The sequence below is a fragment of the Mercenaria mercenaria genome, chromosome 11 (genome assembly GCF_021730395.1).
Source record: "Mercenaria mercenaria strain notata chromosome 11, MADL_Memer_1, whole genome shotgun sequence".
Taxonomy (NCBI): domain Eukaryota; kingdom Metazoa; phylum Mollusca; class Bivalvia; order Venerida; family Veneridae; genus Mercenaria; species Mercenaria mercenaria.
In genome coordinates, this window is record NC_069371.1 from 43,199,986 (window position 1) to 43,222,451 (window position 22,466).

Here is a 22,466-nt window from a genome sequence, read left to right on the forward strand (position 1 = left end):
TTGCTGCGGCAAGTTTCGTATTGAGGACGGGGTACGGTTTTTGAATAAAAAGGTAGTCTCATTACATCTATTTAAAAGGCATTCATATTTAAGTTTACCCCTTCAAAATAAGGTAGTCTATGTAAAAGCATAAGCTTCAAATGTAATTAATATATCAAAATGTTAGCGAGTATCTTTAGCTTTCAGATCTATTTGATGGCTAACCAGCCGCCGAAGATGTATTTTCTCTAAACTATCAATTGAAAATATCAATGTCGCATTTTGTTTGAATGGCAAAATCAAAATAGTGATTCTTCATACATTTGAGTTTGCCTGTATGATTTTATCACTTGCCAGTACAGATTATATAAATAGTTCTGAAATAAGTTTTAGATATTTTATACAATATAACGCTCGGTTTCCGATGTGAACTGTTGAAAAATGTTTCCATTATTCATTTTATTTTAAGGATTACATATGTGCTTGGATATACAAATATATATTTACTGATGATATTTGTAGCCGATCTGAGTTACGTTTAGAGCAATAAAAGTGCATATCGCTGGTATTACTTACATTCTCTGGGTGGTGTGAGCATGCCACATGATACATAAAAACATGCCAAACAGGTCCATAACAAGATATTTATTTATATTCTCTGGTGATTCAAAACCTCCTCTTCAATGGTGTGCATGTAACCTATCACATTTTTTTTGTAACTAAGATGTTATATTTAATCATTTGCAGATTTAAAAATTTCAAGTTCCCCAGGTAACAGCAAAGAAGTGACTTACAGAACACAATAAATAGATAAAATAATAGCACAAATTTGGTGACGACTCTGGTTATAGTAAAGGTTATTTAAACGCGCAACATCTCGTATTATTCCTAGCATCAATTTAAGCGAAACTCTGTATACAGTATATGTACAATCTTATGGATATCATCATTCCAAAGCACCAGAAAGAAAAATGACAACACTTCAGCTTGATTCAACAATCCAAAATATAAAGGTATAGAATAAGTCAAAAAATGTTCATTAAAATATCTGGAGCTTTTAAAGTATTATTTGATAATATGTATCAGACGAAAATAACCATTCTCCAAATTTATTTCTTCGCAATTAAGTCACATTTTCACTTATTACATTTGATCCATAGGTCAATAAACGATAATAAAAAAATCATAACTGATTTAACTAAAATTCATAGAAAGCAGTAATTTTCTTTACCCATGTAAAACGTTGAATTTAAGTTTACGAAAATGGTCTTCATAACAAGTATTGTGTTCATTTCATTGTGTGTATAAATGCCGATACTGTAAAATAACTTTAACGTGAATAGCAATTAATTGTGTGCGAAATTAAAAATACCTTTTATAAATTCTACTTTATGTAAGGTATCGCATTGCATTGGCGTTAAAAGGAATGCATAGTAGAGTTGTAAATGAACAAGTATTAAATGTTATAGTTAGGTTTGATATATAACGATATTTACAAATCATCTGGGTATATTTCTTCAAAGTTTAGTTTGAAACACTCATTTGCTATATATATTTAACAATTTTGCGCCAAAGAAAAGACATACACTAAGGTTGAATGAGCATGTATAAAATGACGATACTTTTTGTACTGTACGTAAAATCCTACTTAAGTATACAACATGAAAAGCAGATAATTATCAAATATTAAAAATATCGCATTACACTAAATTGTGAACCAAACATTAATATCCTTTTAATTTTTGTAGAAACGATATTGCTGACAATTTATATTACTGACATACTTAGTTTAAAAATGTTATTTCTTACATTGGCGTCGTGAGCTCGAAATTTTCATGATCATAATTTTGCATACCTGGCATACGTTTGGTCTAGCACTTCTACTGATTTTTTTCGAACATCCTAAAATTGCGAGATGACGTTTAAAATGTGATTCCTTCAGTAATTTTATATTGGCTTAATATCAAAGCCATTTTACAATGTTTCTTCAAACACACATACCCTCTTTGTAGAATGGCATTTAGAAGCAAAATGCTAACTGAAATACACTATTCTAAAGAGACAATTGAAAAGGCAAATACTCAAATTTCACAAAAAAACATTGTTTTTCTTGACTTTGACATACATTTTATAATTGCGATTTCTTATCCTGTCAGATAATGCCTCATCGACTCTTACAGGTTTCCTACACAATTTTTGACAAATCCAAAGCCGCTTTTCAATAACAACTTTTGACCTAAACCGTCGGACTATTGCTTTGGAATGTAATGATACAGGATTGTTCTTTGATTTATTTTATTTTTTGCCATGAACAATGTACAATGGTTAGAATGTGATTGATTGATTTTTGTTTGGACTATTGATCAAGTGTTTTCTTGACTCCACATATTGTTAAATAGTTACTACCATAGCATGTCTTGTTTGATAAAGCAACATCTTTTGGGTCTTGAACTGAATAAATAAATCATTGACATATTTCTTGAAAACGTTACCTGATTATCACTGTCTTATTCTAATATAATAAGTAAACTGCACTATCATAATTGAAGAGTCTGAACATTCTAATATATAACAGAACGAAGGGAACTATTTCATTGCCATTTAACAGTTACTGTATCAAAAAACTTGTATAGACCATTTTAATCACTTTAAGATGCTTGCTGTAATAACGCTAACAGCTATCATTCGCTTTTACTTAAAACCTTGGGTAGTGGACACTTGATTATCAATCATTAATATGCTGGTATCTATCTTGCTTAGTTCAGTTATTGTAGAACTGAAACTGAACCTTGCAATGGAGAGTATACAAGATATTTTTGTTGTTTCCTGTACTTTATAATTCGGTTAATAAGAATGTACTATATTACACCTTGTAATCGTTGGGGATCTTTTTTTATTAAAGAAAACCATCGTCAAATTTAAATGCTGTTTTCCTTATAATGTGTAGGGAACGTTGAAATGATGTTTATTCAAGGTTCTGTTGCTTTATATTGTTTATTTTCTGTCCTATACATAAGGGCCTACATTTTGTGTCGCATGTATCTCAAAAGGTATTTGACGTAGGGTTATGAAACATTACAATAATATTATGCAGCGATTGAAGTTGTGCCATCCCTGAGTTATTGCCCTTGATTTAGTCAAAACATGCATAAAAGGGCATAAAAATTGTGTCGGATTTGTCTTACATCGTATATGACGGCGGTCCATGAAACATGATAGGAATACCATTCAGTATGTGAAGTTGTGCACCTGGGGTTTTGTTTGGTATTTCTATTGGTCAGACAAGAGTTATACATGTATCTAAAAAGTATTTGACTTAGAGTAGTAAAACATTAGAGTCATAGAGCATGTAAAATTGCGCACCTGGTGTTCTGTTTGCGATTTAACAAGTCTGTCTAGTGTTATTGTCATTGACTTAGTGAAAATACACATAAAGTGATTAAAAGTTTATGTTGCATATATCTTAAACACATTTCACCTAGAGTCAATGAGACTATGTAGGAATACCATTCAGTATATGAATTTATGAACCTGATTTTTTTATTTCAACCTGCAAGGCAAGATTTATGGCCGTTGACTTAGTAAAAAGTGTGCAATAATGAAAAATACACATACAGTGCTAAATTGTACGGTGGTATGTTTAGGACATGCAATTATTTTTTTTTAGGATTAAATTATCTTGAGCGATCAACATCTTATCTCGTGCGCACGACATCTTATCTTGAACGATCAACATCTTATCTCGAGCGATCAACATATTATCTTGAGCGATCAACATCTTATTTCGTGCGCACGACATCTTATCTTGAGCGATCAACATCTTATCTCGTGCGCACGACATCTTATCTTGAGCGATCAACATCTTATCTCGAGCGATCAACATATTATCTTGAGCGATCAACATATTATCTCGAGCGATCAACATCTTATCTCGAGCGATCAACATATTATCTTGAGCGATCAACATTTTATTTCGTGCGCACGACATCTTATCTTGAGCGATCAACATCTTATCTCGAGCGATCAACATGTTATCTTGAGCGATCAACATATTATCTTGAGCGATCAACATCTTATCTTGAGCGATCAACATCTTATCTCGTGCACACGACATCTTATCTTGAGCGATCAACATATTATCATGAGCGATCAACATCTTATTTCGTGCGCACGACATCTTATCTTGAGCAATCAACATCTTATCTCGGGCGATCAACATATTATCTCGAGCGATCAACATATTATCTCGAGCGATCAACATATTATCTTGAGCGATCAACATCTTATCTTGAGCGATCAACATCTTATCTCGTGCACACGACATCTTATCTTGAGCGATCAACATATTATTTTGAGCGATCAACATCTTATTTCGTGCGCACGACATCTTATCTTGAGCGATCAACATATTATCTTGAGCGGTCAACATCTTATTTCGAGCGATCAACATATTATCTTGAGCGATCAACATATTATCTCGAGCGATCAACATCTTTTCTCGGTCATCTTATCAATATCTATTAAGGACCTTTGTGTGAATTCAGATCATTAGTAAAAACATACGGCTGCCACTGTTTTTGTTTTTATTTAGATTATACTTATAACCGTTTCACATGTGTGCAGGGTTAGACATTTAAATATGGAAACTGATAGAAAAGGCAGCAAAAAATCAGTGATGATGCAAAGATATAAATTTAAGTCCTTGACAAAAAAAATAGTATGTAGGCTTCGCTATGGAAGCCCTGGATGGACAATTGATTTCCGTACTTCCCACTTCTGACTTCTAACTTTTGCACTTCTCACTTCCAACTTCTTGACTTCCTACTTCCTTCTTCTAACTTCCACACTTCTGACTTCTAACTTCCGCACTTCTGACTTACAACTTCCCGACTTTCGACTTCTGATTTCCAACTTTCACACTTCTTACTTCTGATTTTGACTTCTTTCTTCCTTCTTCCAATTTTCGCACTTTTGACTTCTAACTTCAGCACTTCTGACTTCCAGCTTCCTGACTTCATACTTCCGACTTCCAACTTCCACACTTCTTATTTCCGACTTCCAAAAAAGGAAAGTTGGCAGTCAGAAGTGCGGAAGTTGGAAGTCGGAAGTTAGAAGTCAGAAGTGTGGAAGTTAGAAGTCAGAAGTGCGATAGTTAGAAGAGGGAAGTAAGAAGTCAAGAAGTCGGAAGTAAGAAGTGTGGAAGTTGGAAATCAGAAGTCGAAAGGCAGGAAGTTAGAAGTCAGAAGTGCGGAAGTTAGAAGTCAGAAGTGCGGAAGTTAGAAGAGGGAAGTAAGAAGTCAAAAAACTGGGAAGTAAGAAGTGTGGAAGTTGGAAATCAGAAGTCGAAACTCTGGAAGTTAGAAGTGCGGAAGTTAGAAGTCAGAAGTGCGGAAGTTAGAAGAAGGAAATAAGAAGTCAAGAAGTCGGAAGTAAGAAGTGTGGAAGTTTGAAATCAGAAGTCGAAAGTCAGGAAGTTGGAAGTCAGAAGTGTGGAAGTTAGAAGAAGGAAGTAGGAAGTCAAGAAGTTGGAAGTGAGAAGTGCAAAAGTTAGAAGTCAGAAGTGGGAAGTAGGAAATCAATTGTCCCTCCAGGGCTTCATACTTCGCCCATATATTAAACGATTTTCCTTGTTTTCCCTTAATTCATACATGCAACTTTTCTGCGCGAATTTATCAGTCGAACTGAAATTTGTTGCTGTTCTAACATGCAGTATTCATCATTGGTTATGTTCTTTGATTTTGAAGATAGGATGGCCAATTATATGCATTGCTTTCCCAATTGATGTGATAAACTTGTACATGTACCTGTGGGAAGTTTAAATAACAGCGGAATAGGCGGGACCCTAATTAACAACTTGTCCGTATGTTTTACTGATGACCTAAATGCACACACAAAGGGCCTTAATATATATAAATAAGAGGTCGTTCGCTCGAGATAAGATGTTGATCGCACAAGATAAGATGTTGATCGCTCAAGATAATATGTTGATCGCTCGAGATAAGATGTTGATCGCTCAAGATAACATGTTGATCGCTCGAGATAAGATGTTGATCGCTAGATATAAGATGTTGATCGCTCAAGATAATATGTTGATCGCTCGATATAAGATGTTGATCGCTCAAGATAAGATGTCGAGCGCACGAAATAAGATGTTGGTCGCTCGAGTATCACATGTTATGATCGCATTCGAGATAATAATTTTGCATGCTCCCAAGAGTAAATTGTACATCTGTGGAATTAAATGTGAATAGCGCCAAATAAGACTTGTCGTATGTTATAAGATGTTGATCGCTCAAGGCTAATAATATATAGATCGTTCGCTCAATAAGATGTTGATCGCTCAAGATAAGATGTTCGAGCGCTCAAGATAATGATGTTGATCGCTCGAGATAAGATGTTGATCGCTCAAGATAATATGTTGATCGCTCAAGATAAGATGTTGATCGCTCAGATATAAGATGTTGATCGCTCAAGATAATATGTTGATCGCTCAGATAAGATGTTGATCGCTCAAGATAATATTTCGATCGCTCGATATAAGATGTTGATCGCTCGAGATAAATGTTGATCGCTCAGAGATAATATGTTAATCGCTCAAGATAATATGTTGATCGCTCGATATAAGATGTTGATCGCTCAGATAATATGTTGATCGCTCAGATAAGATTTGATCGCCCGAGATAATATGTTGATCGCTCAAGATAATATGTTGATCGCTCAGATAATATGTTGATCGCTCAAATAGATGTGATCGCCACGAATAAATGTTGATCGCTGCAAAATAAATGTTGATCGCTCAAGATAATATGTTGATCGCTCGAGATAAGATTTGATCGCTCAAGATAATATGTTGATCGCACAAAATAAGATGTTGATCGCCAGATAAATGTTGATCGCTCAAGATAATATGTTGATCGCTCAAGATAAATGTTGATCGCTCAGATAAGATGTCGTGCGCACGAGATAAGATGTTGATCGCTGAGATAAATGTTGATCGCTCAAAATAATGTTGATCGTCAGATAAGATGCTTGATCGCTCAAGATAATATGTTGATCGCTCAAATAAATGTTGATCGCTCAAGATAAATGTTGATCGCTCGAGATAAGATGTTCGATCGCTCAAGATAAATGTTGATCGCTCAAGATAAATGTTGATCGCTCGAGATAAGATGTTGACGCCAAGATAAATGTTGATCGCTCAAGATAAATGTTGATCGCTCGAGATAAGATGTCGTGCGCACGAGATAAGATGTTGATCGCTCAAGATAATATGTTGATCGCTCAAGATAAGATGTTGATCGCTCAAGATAATATGTTGATCGCACGAGATAAGATGTTGATCGCTCAAGATAAGATGTTGTGCGCACGAGATAATATGTTTATCGCTCGAGATAAGATGTCGTGCGCACGAGATAAGATGTTGATCGCTCAAGATAAGATGTCGTGCGCACGAGGTAATTTAATCTAAAAGAAAAATAACATATGTCCTAAACATACCACCGTAGAATTGTGTTGCATATATCTTAAAAATATTTCACCTAGAGTGATGAAACCACATACAGTGACAGGAAGTTGGGGCACCGGTGCCCTATGGACACATGTCTAGTTTGATATTCATTTATCATTATTCAATAAATCTGATCCGGAATAACGTTTTTTTTCTTTCATACGTGAAGCGTACCCTTTTCTACATGTTCACGTGTAGTTCTTTCTGTAATGCACGTCATGAAATGTTCGGTGCGTACATTTGCATAACAAGTAATGTTAAAACTTGAAGGCGATTACAAACTCAAGAACTTCCCGGTGTTTATCAATTCAACATTAAAGTAATTAAATAGGGCATGTCAAACGTTGCTAAATTATATATGTATGTTATCATTATTGTATGTTTGTTATTGTTATTCAATGTCGTGTCATTCATATTCTAAGTGTTACCATTGCTATTCTATATGTCGTTATTCTTATTGTATGTTCGATATTCTTATTGTAAAAGACGTTATTGTTGTTGTATATTCATTATTGTTTTTGTAAGCTTGATATTCTTATTGTATGTGCGATTACCCGCGATATAAATAGCACACGCGATATAAATAGCACAGGGACGCTATACAAATACAGTCACATAACGTAGAATAAGAATGACACGTTTTGTAAATAGAATCGTCAGATATTGAACAACAATGATGACTTTTACCATAAGAATATCGAACAAACAATAAGAATAGCGACATATACAATAACAATGGTAAGACTTAGAATATGAATGACACGGTATTGAATAACAATATCAAAGATACAATAACAATAACGAAATGTAAAATAACAATAATGACGTTTAGAATATGAATGACAAGATATTGAATAACAATAACAAACATACAATAATAATACATACATATATAATTTAGCAACATCTGACATGCCATAATTAAAATCATATTGATTTTTATTCTTCTAAAAAGTAGATGTTTTTCGAAATCCTTTATTAAAACCCTTTACAGCAACGTTTTAAACATCAAACAGCAATATCCAAAACATCTATCAAAGGGAAATATGAAACAAGCATTTATATAAAAACCAAAGGAAATACATTCTTTTTTATTATTTTTACTTTTTTATCAAAACTTTGATAGGCAGTCAAACCTACATTTTCGATATGGTAAAAATATATGTTCATCTAATACATCAATACCAAACTATAGATCAAACATACTTCAAAGAAGCAAAGCAACAACTAAAAGGATCTAGCCTTTGATGAAAACTTAGTATGCATGCAGTAACATTGAAATATAAGTTGTTTGTAAAGTGATTTTACACAAGGATATAAAATGAAAAAGGAAATATTTGAATACATATATTTTTCAGTAAAGCAATGTCGACGACTGGCACAGAAAAACATTGTAGACTTTCCTGCATGCTAATAAAAGCTGGAACAAAAGCAAATTGTGCTTTTCTTGAAAAACGAGTCCAAGACCTAAGTCCTGATCCAACTTCTCCGTGGTCACTTGACGACTTTCTGAAAACTAAACAGAAAGATATACAAAAGTCAAAACTTTCTAAAGAAAAGTACAGAGTGTTATTCCCTGCGAATGGCGCAACTGACATAAAGAAATGGGATTTGTCTCTCCTCTGTCACATTCTCGTACAGTATTGTCATCTTAACACATTAGAGCGTCTGGACGTTGAACAGTTTCGCAATGTTCGAAATGAGCTTTGCCATGTGCATGAACCCAACATTGACGACGATAAGTTTAAGAATGATGTTGAACTAATCGAAGTTATCACAACCAGAATTTTAGAAAAGGTAGATAACACAATAGTCACCGATGAAGTAAAAGACATTATAAATGAGATGAAAGAAGGACCTTTGTCAATCGTTGAAACTGTGAGAACAATGCATATTTTCTACTCTATGGAGAGAGACATTAGAGAGAAGTTAGATACGATTAGTGACGGTAAGTAGGCAGTTCCTTTGTAAGACAACTTTATATCGGATGATTACAAATAAACCTATTTAGGCCTATATTTCCTTATTTAGAATTTCGACGTTGAGCAATGAAACAGAGAAGAGATCAAATTATAGCAGTAATTTTGTATTCATGTGATATACGCTGGACGCAAAGTTTGTTCTTTATACGAGAAATATGTCTCTGAATGAGAAATGGGTCTATAAAAAGAGAAAAAGTTTTTGTTTTACTAAATTTGCAGATATCCATAAGTTATTACTTTTGTGTTTCCAAATTCATATATCGAAAGTAGTAAATCACCAATATCAAATGTATTAGTGCAAGAAGAACTAAACAGACTGTGGATGGTTTTGAATAATGAAAATTTTTAAAAATGTATTTATTTTATTTATCGTCAAAAACTATTATTGATAGAGTATATTCTGTTGTGAATTTGAAATAATAGCATTTCGAGCAAATGCAATTCTGACTGCATTTAAAATTGGTTTCACATGCAAACGTTAGCATATACAACAACATGTTTTAATAACTTAATACATGGGTATCTTTGTGTATGTCATAATTAAAAGTTCAACAATTTTGGTTTCATAAATAAATCTATTTATTTATTTATTTGGGTTTTACGGCGCACCAACACAGTATAGGTTATATGGCGCCAAACAGGACTACAAACTTTGGTTTTACATCTCATTTACATCGAAATAAAAACATGAGGTATTGAATCAAAATTTGCATACCTGCTGGAATCACAGTGTTACAGCAAAACAAAGTGTTAAGACCCTATTAGTCGCCTTTTACGATCGATCATGCAAGGGTAAGGCAGTGGTTCCAATTCTTTTCATACACAGATCGTCCCAGAACCACATGGGACTCATAAATAAACAAACTAGATTAATTACATAATACAACAGGTCATGGACAGATATCTAAACTAAATACAAACATGTACATTTTGTGGTAAGATATTGCGATAGAAACTTTATACAATCTTTCTGATCAGAATGTCCAATTTGAAAACAAAAGCGCAAAAAACAGAAATTGGCAGTGTGTCACAGTTTACAATTTTCTTGATCAAACTGGTTAACTTCCAGCACCAAAATTATGAGCGAGTAGTTATTGTTGTCAGGTAAATGCTTAAATCATAACAATACCCGTAACATGTAAGCTGGGTAATTGTTTTATTCCCTTAGAAATATCCATTCATGGATCAAATCCTAATGATAATCACCTTGTTGACATGAAAAACAAATACTATTTACCGATAACATCTATTTGTGTGTGTGAAGCGAAAGTGCTATATTTGATATAGCCTAAATTGTCAACTTTGATGTTAACTTTCGTTATCTAAACATGTTTTTTTTTTCAAATTAATTGATATTTCAAGGCTGTTTTTATCAATAGCCGAGAGTCGGTTGCTTCAAGCAGCTGAGAGGATTGAACACAAACTGGATTCTTCTATTGTATTGCGAGCAGATCCAAGTCATTCACCTTCAGTGAGGCTTCCAGGTAAATAAAATTGTAATATGTAAGTGTAGTAAAAGTGTAAAATGTAGTATGCATTGCTATTAATATTTTATCAAATTAAAAACAATGTGATGAAATGCACTTTCTGTTATGCGAGCAGATTCAAATTATTCACTTTGAGTGAGGCTGCCTGGTTACTGAAATGTTGATAAGTAAGTGTTTCTGTTCAAAATGTAGTATGAATTGGTATTAAGAATTTGTCAAAAATGTAGGAAAAATTGCGATGAAATGCTATTTTTAAAATGTAGTTTCTGTATCTGTTTAGAAAAGAGTGAGCAATTATTGTAAAACTTAGTGAAACAAAAAGTTGTCCTTTTGGGAGGTAGGCAAACACCAACCATGAACATTAAATACAGCCAGTGCATTTCCTACCCGTTTTCAAAATATACATCGCAAGTTACATCTTATATTCACAGTTTTGTTTTATCTTTCATTGACATTATCTTGGCCACAACAAATGAGTATGGTAGGGCATCATTGAACATTTTTGTTTATATTTTCCGATACATATAAAACAGTATATTTAAAGCAATTGAAGAGAATAAAGTTACTTGGTCTTGGTACAATAATTTAGGAGATGAAGGGCGTTTCAAAAGTATACTCACCTTAAACTTTGCAAGTATAATACAATGACAGTCACACATACATTTAAAATATCAAGCAAAACAAATTCAAATTGATCAAGTACTTGATTTTGGTTATGCATATATAAGCTCCTCTTTCCATTGCATGTACATAATATTGATTTACCGGACAAATTATAGCGGGATAATGTCATTGCTCTCAGTCCTTTTTTCGTTTTACAATCGCTTTTCGTCGTACAACTGCTGTTTTGATATGGAGATTTGCTTTTAGAAGAATCTAGATATCTAAAATATGCTTTTCCTTTATATGTGTAATATATAATACAGGTATTGATTTTGATATTATTCTGCATAAGAAAGGGACCCACGTGACCCAGTGGTCCAAGGTCGCCGACAATTAATCACTTACCACTCACTAATTTGGTCTTGAAACTTCATTACCATCCAGCTAACATAAGGAAGATCGGCGATTCTGTCCCAGTATCCGTCTGTGCCTGAGACAATATCCGGAGGAATCGGGGACTTAAGCTACCATTAAAAGCTAAAACATGATATAATATGACGTAAATTATAATAGTGTGATTCTAAATCCCGAAAAATACGATGAAAAAAAGGAAAATAAAGAATCTTCTAATCGGGCAACAGTTTTGCTAATTTAAGGTACAGAGTATATGACCACGCATCGGACTTATACCATTAAAGTGTAATTCATATCATTGTATGGCGTTACATATTTGTTGCTTTTGCTCACATTTCTTTTTTTTTAGAAATTAAAATTTGCTCAGTTTTTGAAAGGAAATTATTTTAATTTGATTATTAAACGATATATGATATGACAAGAAATACATAAAAATATAAGTATATAAGTCGGCCTATAAAGTCTACCGTCTATCACTGGAATAGTGGTGAACGAAGAATTTTAATAACTAAAAACGACAAGTTCAGTCCAAATGTTTGCGAATATTTAATTATTTGCTTAACTTTGACGATAAAGGGATGGATACCTGCAACTCCAGTTTCCTTAAACAAATATTGAAGGCTATTTTTTTCAGTTTCAGTACTTGTTTCTAAATTATACAGACACAACAAAAAGCGAGCTTGCTACATCATCATTTACATTGTTTATTTTCAGTAGTAAAATAGCCTTAAGTTCGTCCTTACAGACGATTTTAGTTTTTCTAAGACGATAAGTTACATTCAGTTTCTGCGACATTTTTATATTACATGATTTAAAAAAATAATATATTTTTGACAATTGTATTTTTACATAGCTGTGGACTTTTACATCGATATAAAGAATATTGGTGCAGAGAAAGAGGCTAGATTATCAGAAGTTTTGGTCGAGTTGTTTGAAGCTAGACTAAAAGGGAATGAAGATCTCTCTACCCTACTCACAACTATGCCTCCTGAGTGTTTCCAGCAGCTACGAGCAACAGTAAATGAAACATTTAAGCTCATCCTGTCAAGGGGATTGGAAATAAGCGAAATAAAAAACGATTTTGTTTTACTGAAAATTCAATGCCGTACAATATCGGCTGTAGTGGCTCTATTTAGAGACTGTGCTGAAGGAAGACTACTGCCGGTTCTAGAAAATCTTGAAAAAAGATGTTCAATGCTCGATGGTTATAGTTTCGTTGAACTCGAACCTGTCATATACAGGGATACCTTTTTCGACGTAATGGAAGAAACATGTAAGACATCATTCAATATATCATTGCTTATAATAAGATGAATTATAAAGCTGTTTCAAATTTAATTGAAATTATTTTTATCATTTTTATCACATGTAGAATGTATATAACCTTATTCATTTTTGAATGGTCTTAGGTCACTAAGATGTCCATCACAAGTGTTTGAATAAAACTTACAACAAGAGGCATACTCCTTTAACAAAACGTTCTAGTGCTTTTTATACCCTAGTTCCTACTTGAAGGAATCAAGCACGAATGATGTTATTCAATGTTTACATTTTTTGTATGGTTGACAGGAAATAATTCTCTGTCACTGAATTATCAAGAGCATACACTGATTGATATCAACATTAATTTTCATGAAACGGATTTTCAAGCAGGAAGTACTTTCTAAAATGCAGTTTGGGTATGGGTAAGCAAGCCTTGTTCCAAACAATGATGATAAGTAAAAAATTTTATATATCATTTTGCAGTCATATTGTATATGATCAGTATTTTTCTATCAGTTTGGAGACTGTCGCGACCTTTTCCAGAATGTATAGGTTCACATAGTTACCTCCTCAATATAAAACAAAATCTTTGGGGATTTTAGCAAAGAAGATCTCATAGTGCCTCAAATGCCGCCGTAAAGGATAATTAGTCTCTTTCATTTTTGCAATATCAATAATACAAAATAAGACAAATACTGTCCACCTTTGTAAGTATAATTTAATGTTTATTGTTATGTTATGTTCTTTTAGTTTCATCTATAGAAGACAATATACTGAAAGAGGAAATTGCAGTAAAATCAACGGACACACATTCACTCTGTTTATCCATCAAACCAAGAAACACGATGCACTTGGAACGACTTAAAAGCAGTCAAACACTTTATAGGATCCAGTGCAGTCTTAAGACAGCAGAGCAGATATTAGTACCTCATTTAGAAGAACCACGTTTATCATTTGAAAGCAGTGTTGAGGTTAAAGAGCAAACTCCAGCACTTGAAAAAGGCTCTGCACAGTTGTTGGATGACCTATTTGGTCCGTTAGGTAATAAGACTTGATTAATTTTCTTTTGAAACTTTCCAAATTACACAGACTATTCAGAAAATTGTAATGTAAAAGAACAATATTTTTACGTTTATTACTTGAATAATCTCTCTAATATCACATTTAACTGTCAGAGCATAATTCTCTATATCAAAATGCATAACAGAAAGAGGACATAGAAGAGAATTGCAATGCACAAAAAACTTTACTCTCCTATCTTTTCAGCTTTTTATAAAGTAAACTCCTTTTCCTGACCATAACTCTAAAACTATATATGAGCTTTTGTTAAAAAAATGACGAGACATGAAGAACTTTATATCTTCATTATTTTTGTATCATCTCCCTTTATAATGATTTATGTAAATCGTTTTAGAGATGGAAGATATTTTGTCATAGTCATCCAATAATTTTCTCGTATTACTTCATCACCTTACCTTTTCATCCAAATTTATAGAACTAAACTATGTTATCTATTGTAATCAATTGTGTTTTCTACATTCTTTCTTTCAAGGCTTATTATTTTACACTCTCATTCACCAGATGTTCGACATAGTCTCGAAACAAGCCACTATATGCGGAAAGTGTTATAAATAGATTTTCTTTAAAACTGGACAACTCGCAATTTCAGTGCAGGACAATGCTACAACACTGCTTAAGATATAGCTCCGATCATTTTATTTTTGATAAACGCTTTATATACAATCTCTTTTAAAAAATTATGCCTTTGTCGTTTTTCAAATTCAGAGTATCAATAATTTAGTTTCCCGTTGTAAGGAAAAGGCTGAAAGTCTGATTAAGACAACTTAAAATTAGAACAAATAATAAGTTTTGAAAGTAACCATATTGCAGATTTCATATCAAAAACAACACAGAAAAAACTAACACCACAATTGTAAAAAATATTAAAGATCATACAACAAAACTTTACATATTTTAGCGTTTTACTTGAAGTGGAATATTTTTAGCTTTATTACACTTTAAGATAAAAATAAAGACATGTGTATGTATGCGCATATGTACATTTAATTCGTATATGTTATGAGTAAACTTACAGATTATATCATTTTTTTTTTGCTTCAGACTATAATAAAAGACCAGAATTAAGATCTTTCATTAAGTCAGCTATATGCATAAATGGCCTTGAGACGCCACGCACATCTCCGATCCAAAAGGTCATTTATTATTACTACATTTTTTTTCTCACTCATTTTCTTCTTTTGGTTTCATAAGTAAGCTAGACTTTTCCGGTTTTTTCTCGAAAATAAATTGGAAGTTTACTTGTTTAAGATCCAGTTGCTGATGGAGACATCGAATGTCAGCCATAAATTCTTTTTTTAATCATAACACTAAGCTCAATAGCTCCAGAGAGTGCACGCAGATCTATGTATGGTAAGGTCGATCTCCGGGCGAGACGTAAGTTCCCAGTGACGATTTAAGAGGAGACGTGTCTTAAATCATATGTTCTACACCTTTGATTCATGTGGAGAAGACGGCAGTTACTTGGGGAGAATATGCTATTGCTGGCACAGGACGTAGAAACATGTGTAAACTTTCTGCTGTGAAATTACTGAAATGCAGTTGATATAGGGTTTTCCTATCCGATCCATTCTCAGTCAGAGAGATTCTTATATTACTTTGCAAAAATGTTTTCCACAATGAGTAAACGTAGCTTGCGCAAAACTCATATTGATAGCTCAAAGGTCAAGGTCATAATGCTGTTATTCATCAAGGAATTTTAATGGTTTTGGCAACGATGCTTCCCGAAATGAAATGACATCTCCTGACCATGTCATCCATTACGGGATTTTTATATAACCTAGCAAAAATATTCCCAACAATAACATGATTTGTTATGCGCAGTACCAAAAGGTAAATGTAACAGCTGAAGAAGTCAGCATTGACTTTTCCTGTCGAGTCTGAAAAAAAATATATCGGTGTAATTTCTTCCCTTTAATATAATTATGATGATTTCTTACATTTTTCTCCTACTTTCACATCAATTTAAACATGAATTATTATACTTTCAAATTAATATTAAATACTTTTTTCATAAGTAGATGTTATTAGCAATAACCAACTGTAGACATTTACATATTTTAATCCAAACGTTGTGTGCTGCGACATAATGTTTATATAGTACAATATTGTTATTCAGTCTATATTCTACGTAAACACCACACTGTGCATGACAGGCCGGATGTTTCATAAATGACTGGCTGAAACATCATTGTTCATTGAAATGTATCAGATAATTAGGTTATACTGCAGTTGTGATAAATATTCATCTTCCGGTAGGATACTTTGTATTGGACGGTAATATCCATTTAGTTGTTGACAAATAGAATAAACTAACTTTACAAATATTTATATAAAAATACTCTAAAAATATACTCCAGAGACTACACGTTACTTCAAATAGTAGTAGCGTTCGAATGCCTTCCTCTGCAGACTATCAGGCTCAATATCAAGCTTCATACAAACAGTATTGATTTTTAGGATTTCGCAATATTCATTAATTGTTTTTGACAATGCAACTTTCTGATATTGCCTAGCTAAATTCTGATATTCAATAATTTCTAACAATGACCATGTAGCTAACAACCTAAGATATCAATTATCTCATACATGTTATACTTATATATCAATATTTGAAGCATCAAAATATAATTCACAAATTTTCTTTACTTTAATTATAGAAACATATGGTGTGACTAGGTGTTACGCATGTTAATATGCACAATATGGTAACGCTTCTGTTTGGTTATGAGCACTCTCTTTTGCTTTTATAACATATCTTGAAATTCTAGAGAATTATTCTCCTCCTGGTGGTACTCTTCATAACGATATCAATTTATAGAATAAAGGACGTGATATGATTAGAATATGAAAACTCCATAATTAAAATTTTAACTGTCTAAAACAAAAAAAGAAGATCATAATCGTTAAAACTATGACTTTTAAAAACTTCAAAACCAAGTTATTTGTACGACTCAGACCTTTAAAATACTCGAGGTCCGTGACTATCACCGTTTTTACACGCGATTCACACACTACATGCTCGAATTTCATTGTGAGCCGGAGCTGGTGTCAAGCTGAAGTTTTGCTGAGAAAATAAGGTTACTAAAATATACATTTGCAGAAAAAAATCAGCTTGACACGCGGTCCGCCTCACTTTTCTTTGAAAGAAACAGGATAACGTGCTCATCTCTAAACAACCGGGCATCAAACTGATACGCGGGTGTTTTGTTCTTATCATGAACCAAGAGTTGTTTTTCTATGAAAATTAAATGTTTAGAGACGTGTTTAATGCAAAAGTGAAAATGAAAGTAGATCTAGACATTTTAATGATCAGTTACATGTTTTAGATCTACTTGTACTGTACTTCGGGATTATATTCAAGTTGATTTTGTTTAAGCGGCATTTTAAAAGAAAAAATAAAGTGTAATTAAAGTTGTTTAAAACGATGATAGTTACTGTGTACATAAATGTTATAGAGACAAGAAAGATAACTCATTCACACCGCAACTAGTAGACACAATGTAGATAGTTCTTTCATGTAAAACATATGACGTAGTTTGTATGCAAGTCTCAGTGAACGACGGTTGAAATCAAATTTTATGCCTAGTGTCAATGGTATGCGATAGTTCAATAATATTAAACTTACACAGGGCGCCTTTTAATATTTGGACGTTCAACATGTCCCTGTGTCAAGTTTAATCGAATGACAGCAGTTTGCATAGCACAGATTTTGACCTTACTTTATTGAAGTGTAATGTAGGAAAACTCTCAAACACGTGATATATTGGTTTACCGTAACTAAAACTGCACCTCAAATCACTTCCCTGACACGTTACACAGATTCTTCTAGCGTAATTTAATGAAATATCATGAACAATACAACACTGAATAAATATATAGAATCAGTTATACATGCTTAGACGAAAAATACATTTAGCCCACGGCACTAGTGAAAAATCTGCGGCCATTATTTAACGCATGGGTACCGCCGAATACACTTGGACTAGTCTTTCAAACTGCTTCGATATGAACTAATAATTTATTGAAATAACTTTTGAGTAAATTAAAACCAATAAATGCTGGTTACACCCATCGATTATAAACATATGCATACTACATAGACAATACGTTAGTAACCGGCCGCATTTTTTTCAAAGCCGACCGTGAGACTATTTTTTCGATTAAAATCATTCTTTATAATAAAAAAGATTTGACAGTTTCGTGTTGTGTTGTGAAAGTACATGGATGTAAGTTTCACTTTGAGAGCGCGGACAGATCTTCAATATATTCAGTAATACAGTATGTTCAATTGGTGTATAAAGTAGGTTTCTTTGTCCGTTGTTGGTATTTAGTTATCGCTTTTAACTTTTATTTTGCGGAACGCTCTAAAGGGAAATTTATAATTTCGATAAAACGTCGGACTATATGAAATGTCAAAATCGTAAAATATTGAAGTCCGACGCTTATTTATAGAACTATGGTATGCGAGATCGATTCCCAACAAATCCTGTAAAACTTGTTTTCTGTCAAAAACGACAGAAAGTACTATTCTTTGATGGTGAGTTGCAAACCATATTTAGATTTTATACTTTTAGCCGCGAATTAAAATATTTTAAACTATTTAATCGCGTTATTTCTATAATTAGTCAATTATTCTTTTACTGTATGTCTGTGATAAAGTTATAAACATGTGTTTTTATACTTCTTTTTTATGACGTATGAAAAATAGTAAGTCAACAATTCGGAATTGTTTCATCAATTTTAAAATACTCCGTTTCATCGCCGTACGAAGTTTCATAACTAAATATATGTTGAATCAATTGATGTCACTGACATGTCATTTCCGGTGTGAAATATTTTATTTTATGAATAAAAGATAAAACCCCTATATAACCATTTTTAAAACACAATAGCTAAGCTATATCTATGTTTAAAAATATCTAAAATATCGAAATACGCGTCATCTTATTATTGTTTTTAATAATTTATTGTAGGTTGATTGTGATTTATTTTGCGTTTTAACGCCGTTTTTCATCTGTAACGGACAACTAACTTAACCAGAGTTCCTGGATTCTGTACCAGTAAAAACCTGTTCTCCGCAAGTACTTGTCAACTTCCCTACATGATTATGAGAGGGAGGACGAATGATTTTAGTCACAATACACCCCCTATCAAATCGTCACGGAGAAGAAAAGCCTCGCCCGAGAATCTCACTCGCGATCCTGCGATCCGCAAATCTGCGGTGTCCTTATTAAGCTTGCGAAGCAAATTCTTCAAATTATATAAATCACTTTCGACATTTTATTCCTGATGAATCCATTCATCGAAGCGGGCCCAGACTAGCTAGGCTCTCTGCGCTGTTAATGAATACGCTTTTGAAATGAAGACAGGTGTTGTGTTTTTTCTTTTCTTTTCTAGAATAACAGTAATGATTTTTTGAAAAAAACCGAGTAATGTATATACATGTAGTTAAGGTATCACAGACATGGATGTTTTTGTCATGCTAACACGTGCACACGTATTAGTTCTTTCGTGCTCATGTAATATCTATTACTTGCGCTCGTAATAAGAGATACCTCTGCGCACATATCACTCGGCATGATCGAAAGCTTACTATAGACATCACTTATTAGCTTACACGTGGGCACGTGCGCAGATGTTTCTTAGACTAACACGTGCGTACTGAGCAACTATGCCGGTTCTTTATCGCTGCAGCCGTTTCGTGTCGAATCTGTCTGTCTTTCTATTCGAGGAAAGGAAAAGCGATAATCCAGAGGAAAGCCGGGTCATCTGCTTCTCACTGTGCAACCATGACCTATTGTTATTTTGTAAATAATTTATACCTACCGCTCTAATGAATTCAGTGTTCAGTACCATTAGAATAAAATCAAATGTCTTCATGCGCGCATACAAATGTTACTACTTCGGTATATCCCAGGTCGTCTTGTAAACTGATTTTAATATAACGCAATATATAATATAAATGCAACAATTGTAATTGGAATATAACATAACGGACTAAAATCAAATAATTTTCTTTCATCTATAAACCAAAGTCTTTTGTAGGAAATCGGAAGCATTTTACGTTACATATATAAGGACATTTTTGCGGGAAACTGCACGTGCCTTTCATGTCACTCCTTCGTGATGATCTTACATACACTAATGTATATTTCGTGCTTCTCATATCGATATTATAGTTTCGTGTCGAAGGAAACGTTTTTGATTTAATCCAAGAAATTATTTTGAATAAACTACATAGATACACCACTGGCACCAGACCAGAAAGAAAATGCCTCTGTACATGTTATACCATACCCCTAGGTATTCTATAAGAACCATGGTCGTGAACGGGAAAATATACTAACCCATTTCAGTCGCGCATTTCATAACAGTTACTAAAACACGCAGTTCGATAAATGTGTACTATGGATATTAAACACGCGATAATTTATCTTCCATTGTGTATCGGTCACATTTCTTCAAACTTCTTGTCTTAGAAAAACAACGCGTAGTTTGCAGTTTTTCAACGTTACACAAAAAACTTGCTTGAACGTCCCTGGTGAAGTTCCGGTCTAGCTTACAAAACCATTCTGATTGGCTGATGTGAAAATGTATGTCAATCGTCATTTTACTACACGTGTATGCTAAAATGTGTATATGAAGGATAAATGTTCAAAATGAATTAAAAAAAAAGAGAACAGATGTTTACCAATGTATGATTTCAAATTCAAAATCACATACAAGATGAATTTCATTCATCATTTCGAGTTTCATTGTATAACTGTGAATATTTTGCATTCTGTTTTTGTTTGTTTACATTTCGCCTAACATGTGCACACTGCTGTGACCTCTAGACCGGATGTTCATTAGGGGGGTTCACGCAAGTTTTTTTCAGTAACGTTGACGAAAGCATAAAATATGTAGAGCATCTCTGCAATATGGAATATTGAGACAATGTGACTGGCACTGAAAGATAAATTATCGCTTGTTCAATATACTAGGTACGCATTCACCGATCTGCGCGTTTTAAGTGAGCAATATTCGATTGACATGGGATAGTCTATTTTCCCGTTCATGACCATGGTTCTTATAGAATACCTAGGGGTAGGGTATAACATGTACAGAGGCATTTTCTTTCTGGTCTGGTGCCAGTGAGATATGCTTCCATAGTTTTAATACCGGTCTAACTCGTTTCCGGCGACGTTTATGCGGGTACGTGTTTTAATTATGTGGTAAGGATTTAATAATATTCAACTCGTATATTATTTATTCAAGTAACATGAACACTGTCATTTTTTCAACTTACTTGATGAAAATACTTCATTACATATTTAAATAAAAAATCACCGAAAATATAAAAAATGGAAACTTATAAGACAAAGTCCTGCCTCCTGATTTATTCGACGAAGACTAAATATGTAAGGATATAAAGAAGCAAAAATGCTTTTTAAAAGTTAATATTTCATCAAGTATGTGAAATAACTCGCTTTATTACTATAAATCCAAAAAATGCAAAACTGTTTCTATGTTGCAACGATAACGCAATATGAAATGAATGTTTTGGATTTTAGTTTTAGAAATTTTCTTGATACGAAATAAAACGAAACAGACATAATAAGTAGAGAATACGCCTATGTAGATGTATAAAATAAAAAGAAATCTTATTTCTTGAAAGAACTTTCGGTCGTCCTTACATGAAAGAGTTATCTCTCTTGTTTTTCTTGTTTTTGCATGATCATTCTGTCTTAGAATACAAAATAAAAATTCGTTTCAAGAAGTTGGATCACTGTGTATAGTGACGACATACAGTTTATAGGGTTCAACAATTGAATATAAAATAAAATATACTGCAAAATAGTTTTCTATACCCCCATTCTAAATGATCAAATATCTCTTCAGCGCAAGTCTTAGATAGATGTAATAATAAATTATTTTTGGTTCATTACCGACGCCTGATCATTATATCTTAGTGGATTTTGAAAAATATAGTTATAGTACCAATGGAATGGTGTTGTTTTAAATGCATATTTAGTGGGGGCGATTTTTGGTCCTTATGATATCCCGTCCTTTCTCTTAGAACTATCCATTCTGAATACAACAAATTATCAGAGCTTCAGTCCGTGCTAGTCATTTCTGGATTGATCAACGCACTGTGTTCAACGATATATT

The 22,466-nt window shown here is 33.2% G+C and overlaps 1 protein-coding gene across 2 annotated transcripts in view; it reads left to right on the forward strand.

Annotated features, from left to right (window-relative positions):
• LOC123531839 (uncharacterized) overlaps nt 1-22,466 on the forward strand; it is a 53,591-nt gene that overhangs the window by 9,765 nt on the left and 21,360 nt on the right. For both annotated transcript variants that reach the window (XM_053517269.1, XM_053517270.1), the window contains exons 2-5: nt 8,845-9,434; nt 10,848-10,952; nt 12,826-13,245; nt 13,986-14,276. In XM_053517269.1, coding sequence (XP_053373244.1) covers nt 8,852-9,434; nt 10,848-10,952; nt 12,826-13,245; nt 13,986-14,276 — 1,399 coding nt within the window. In that variant the 5' untranslated portion in view covers nt 8,845-8,851. The remainder of the gene's footprint in view (nt 1-8,844; nt 9,435-10,847; nt 10,953-12,825; nt 13,246-13,985; nt 14,277-22,466) is intronic.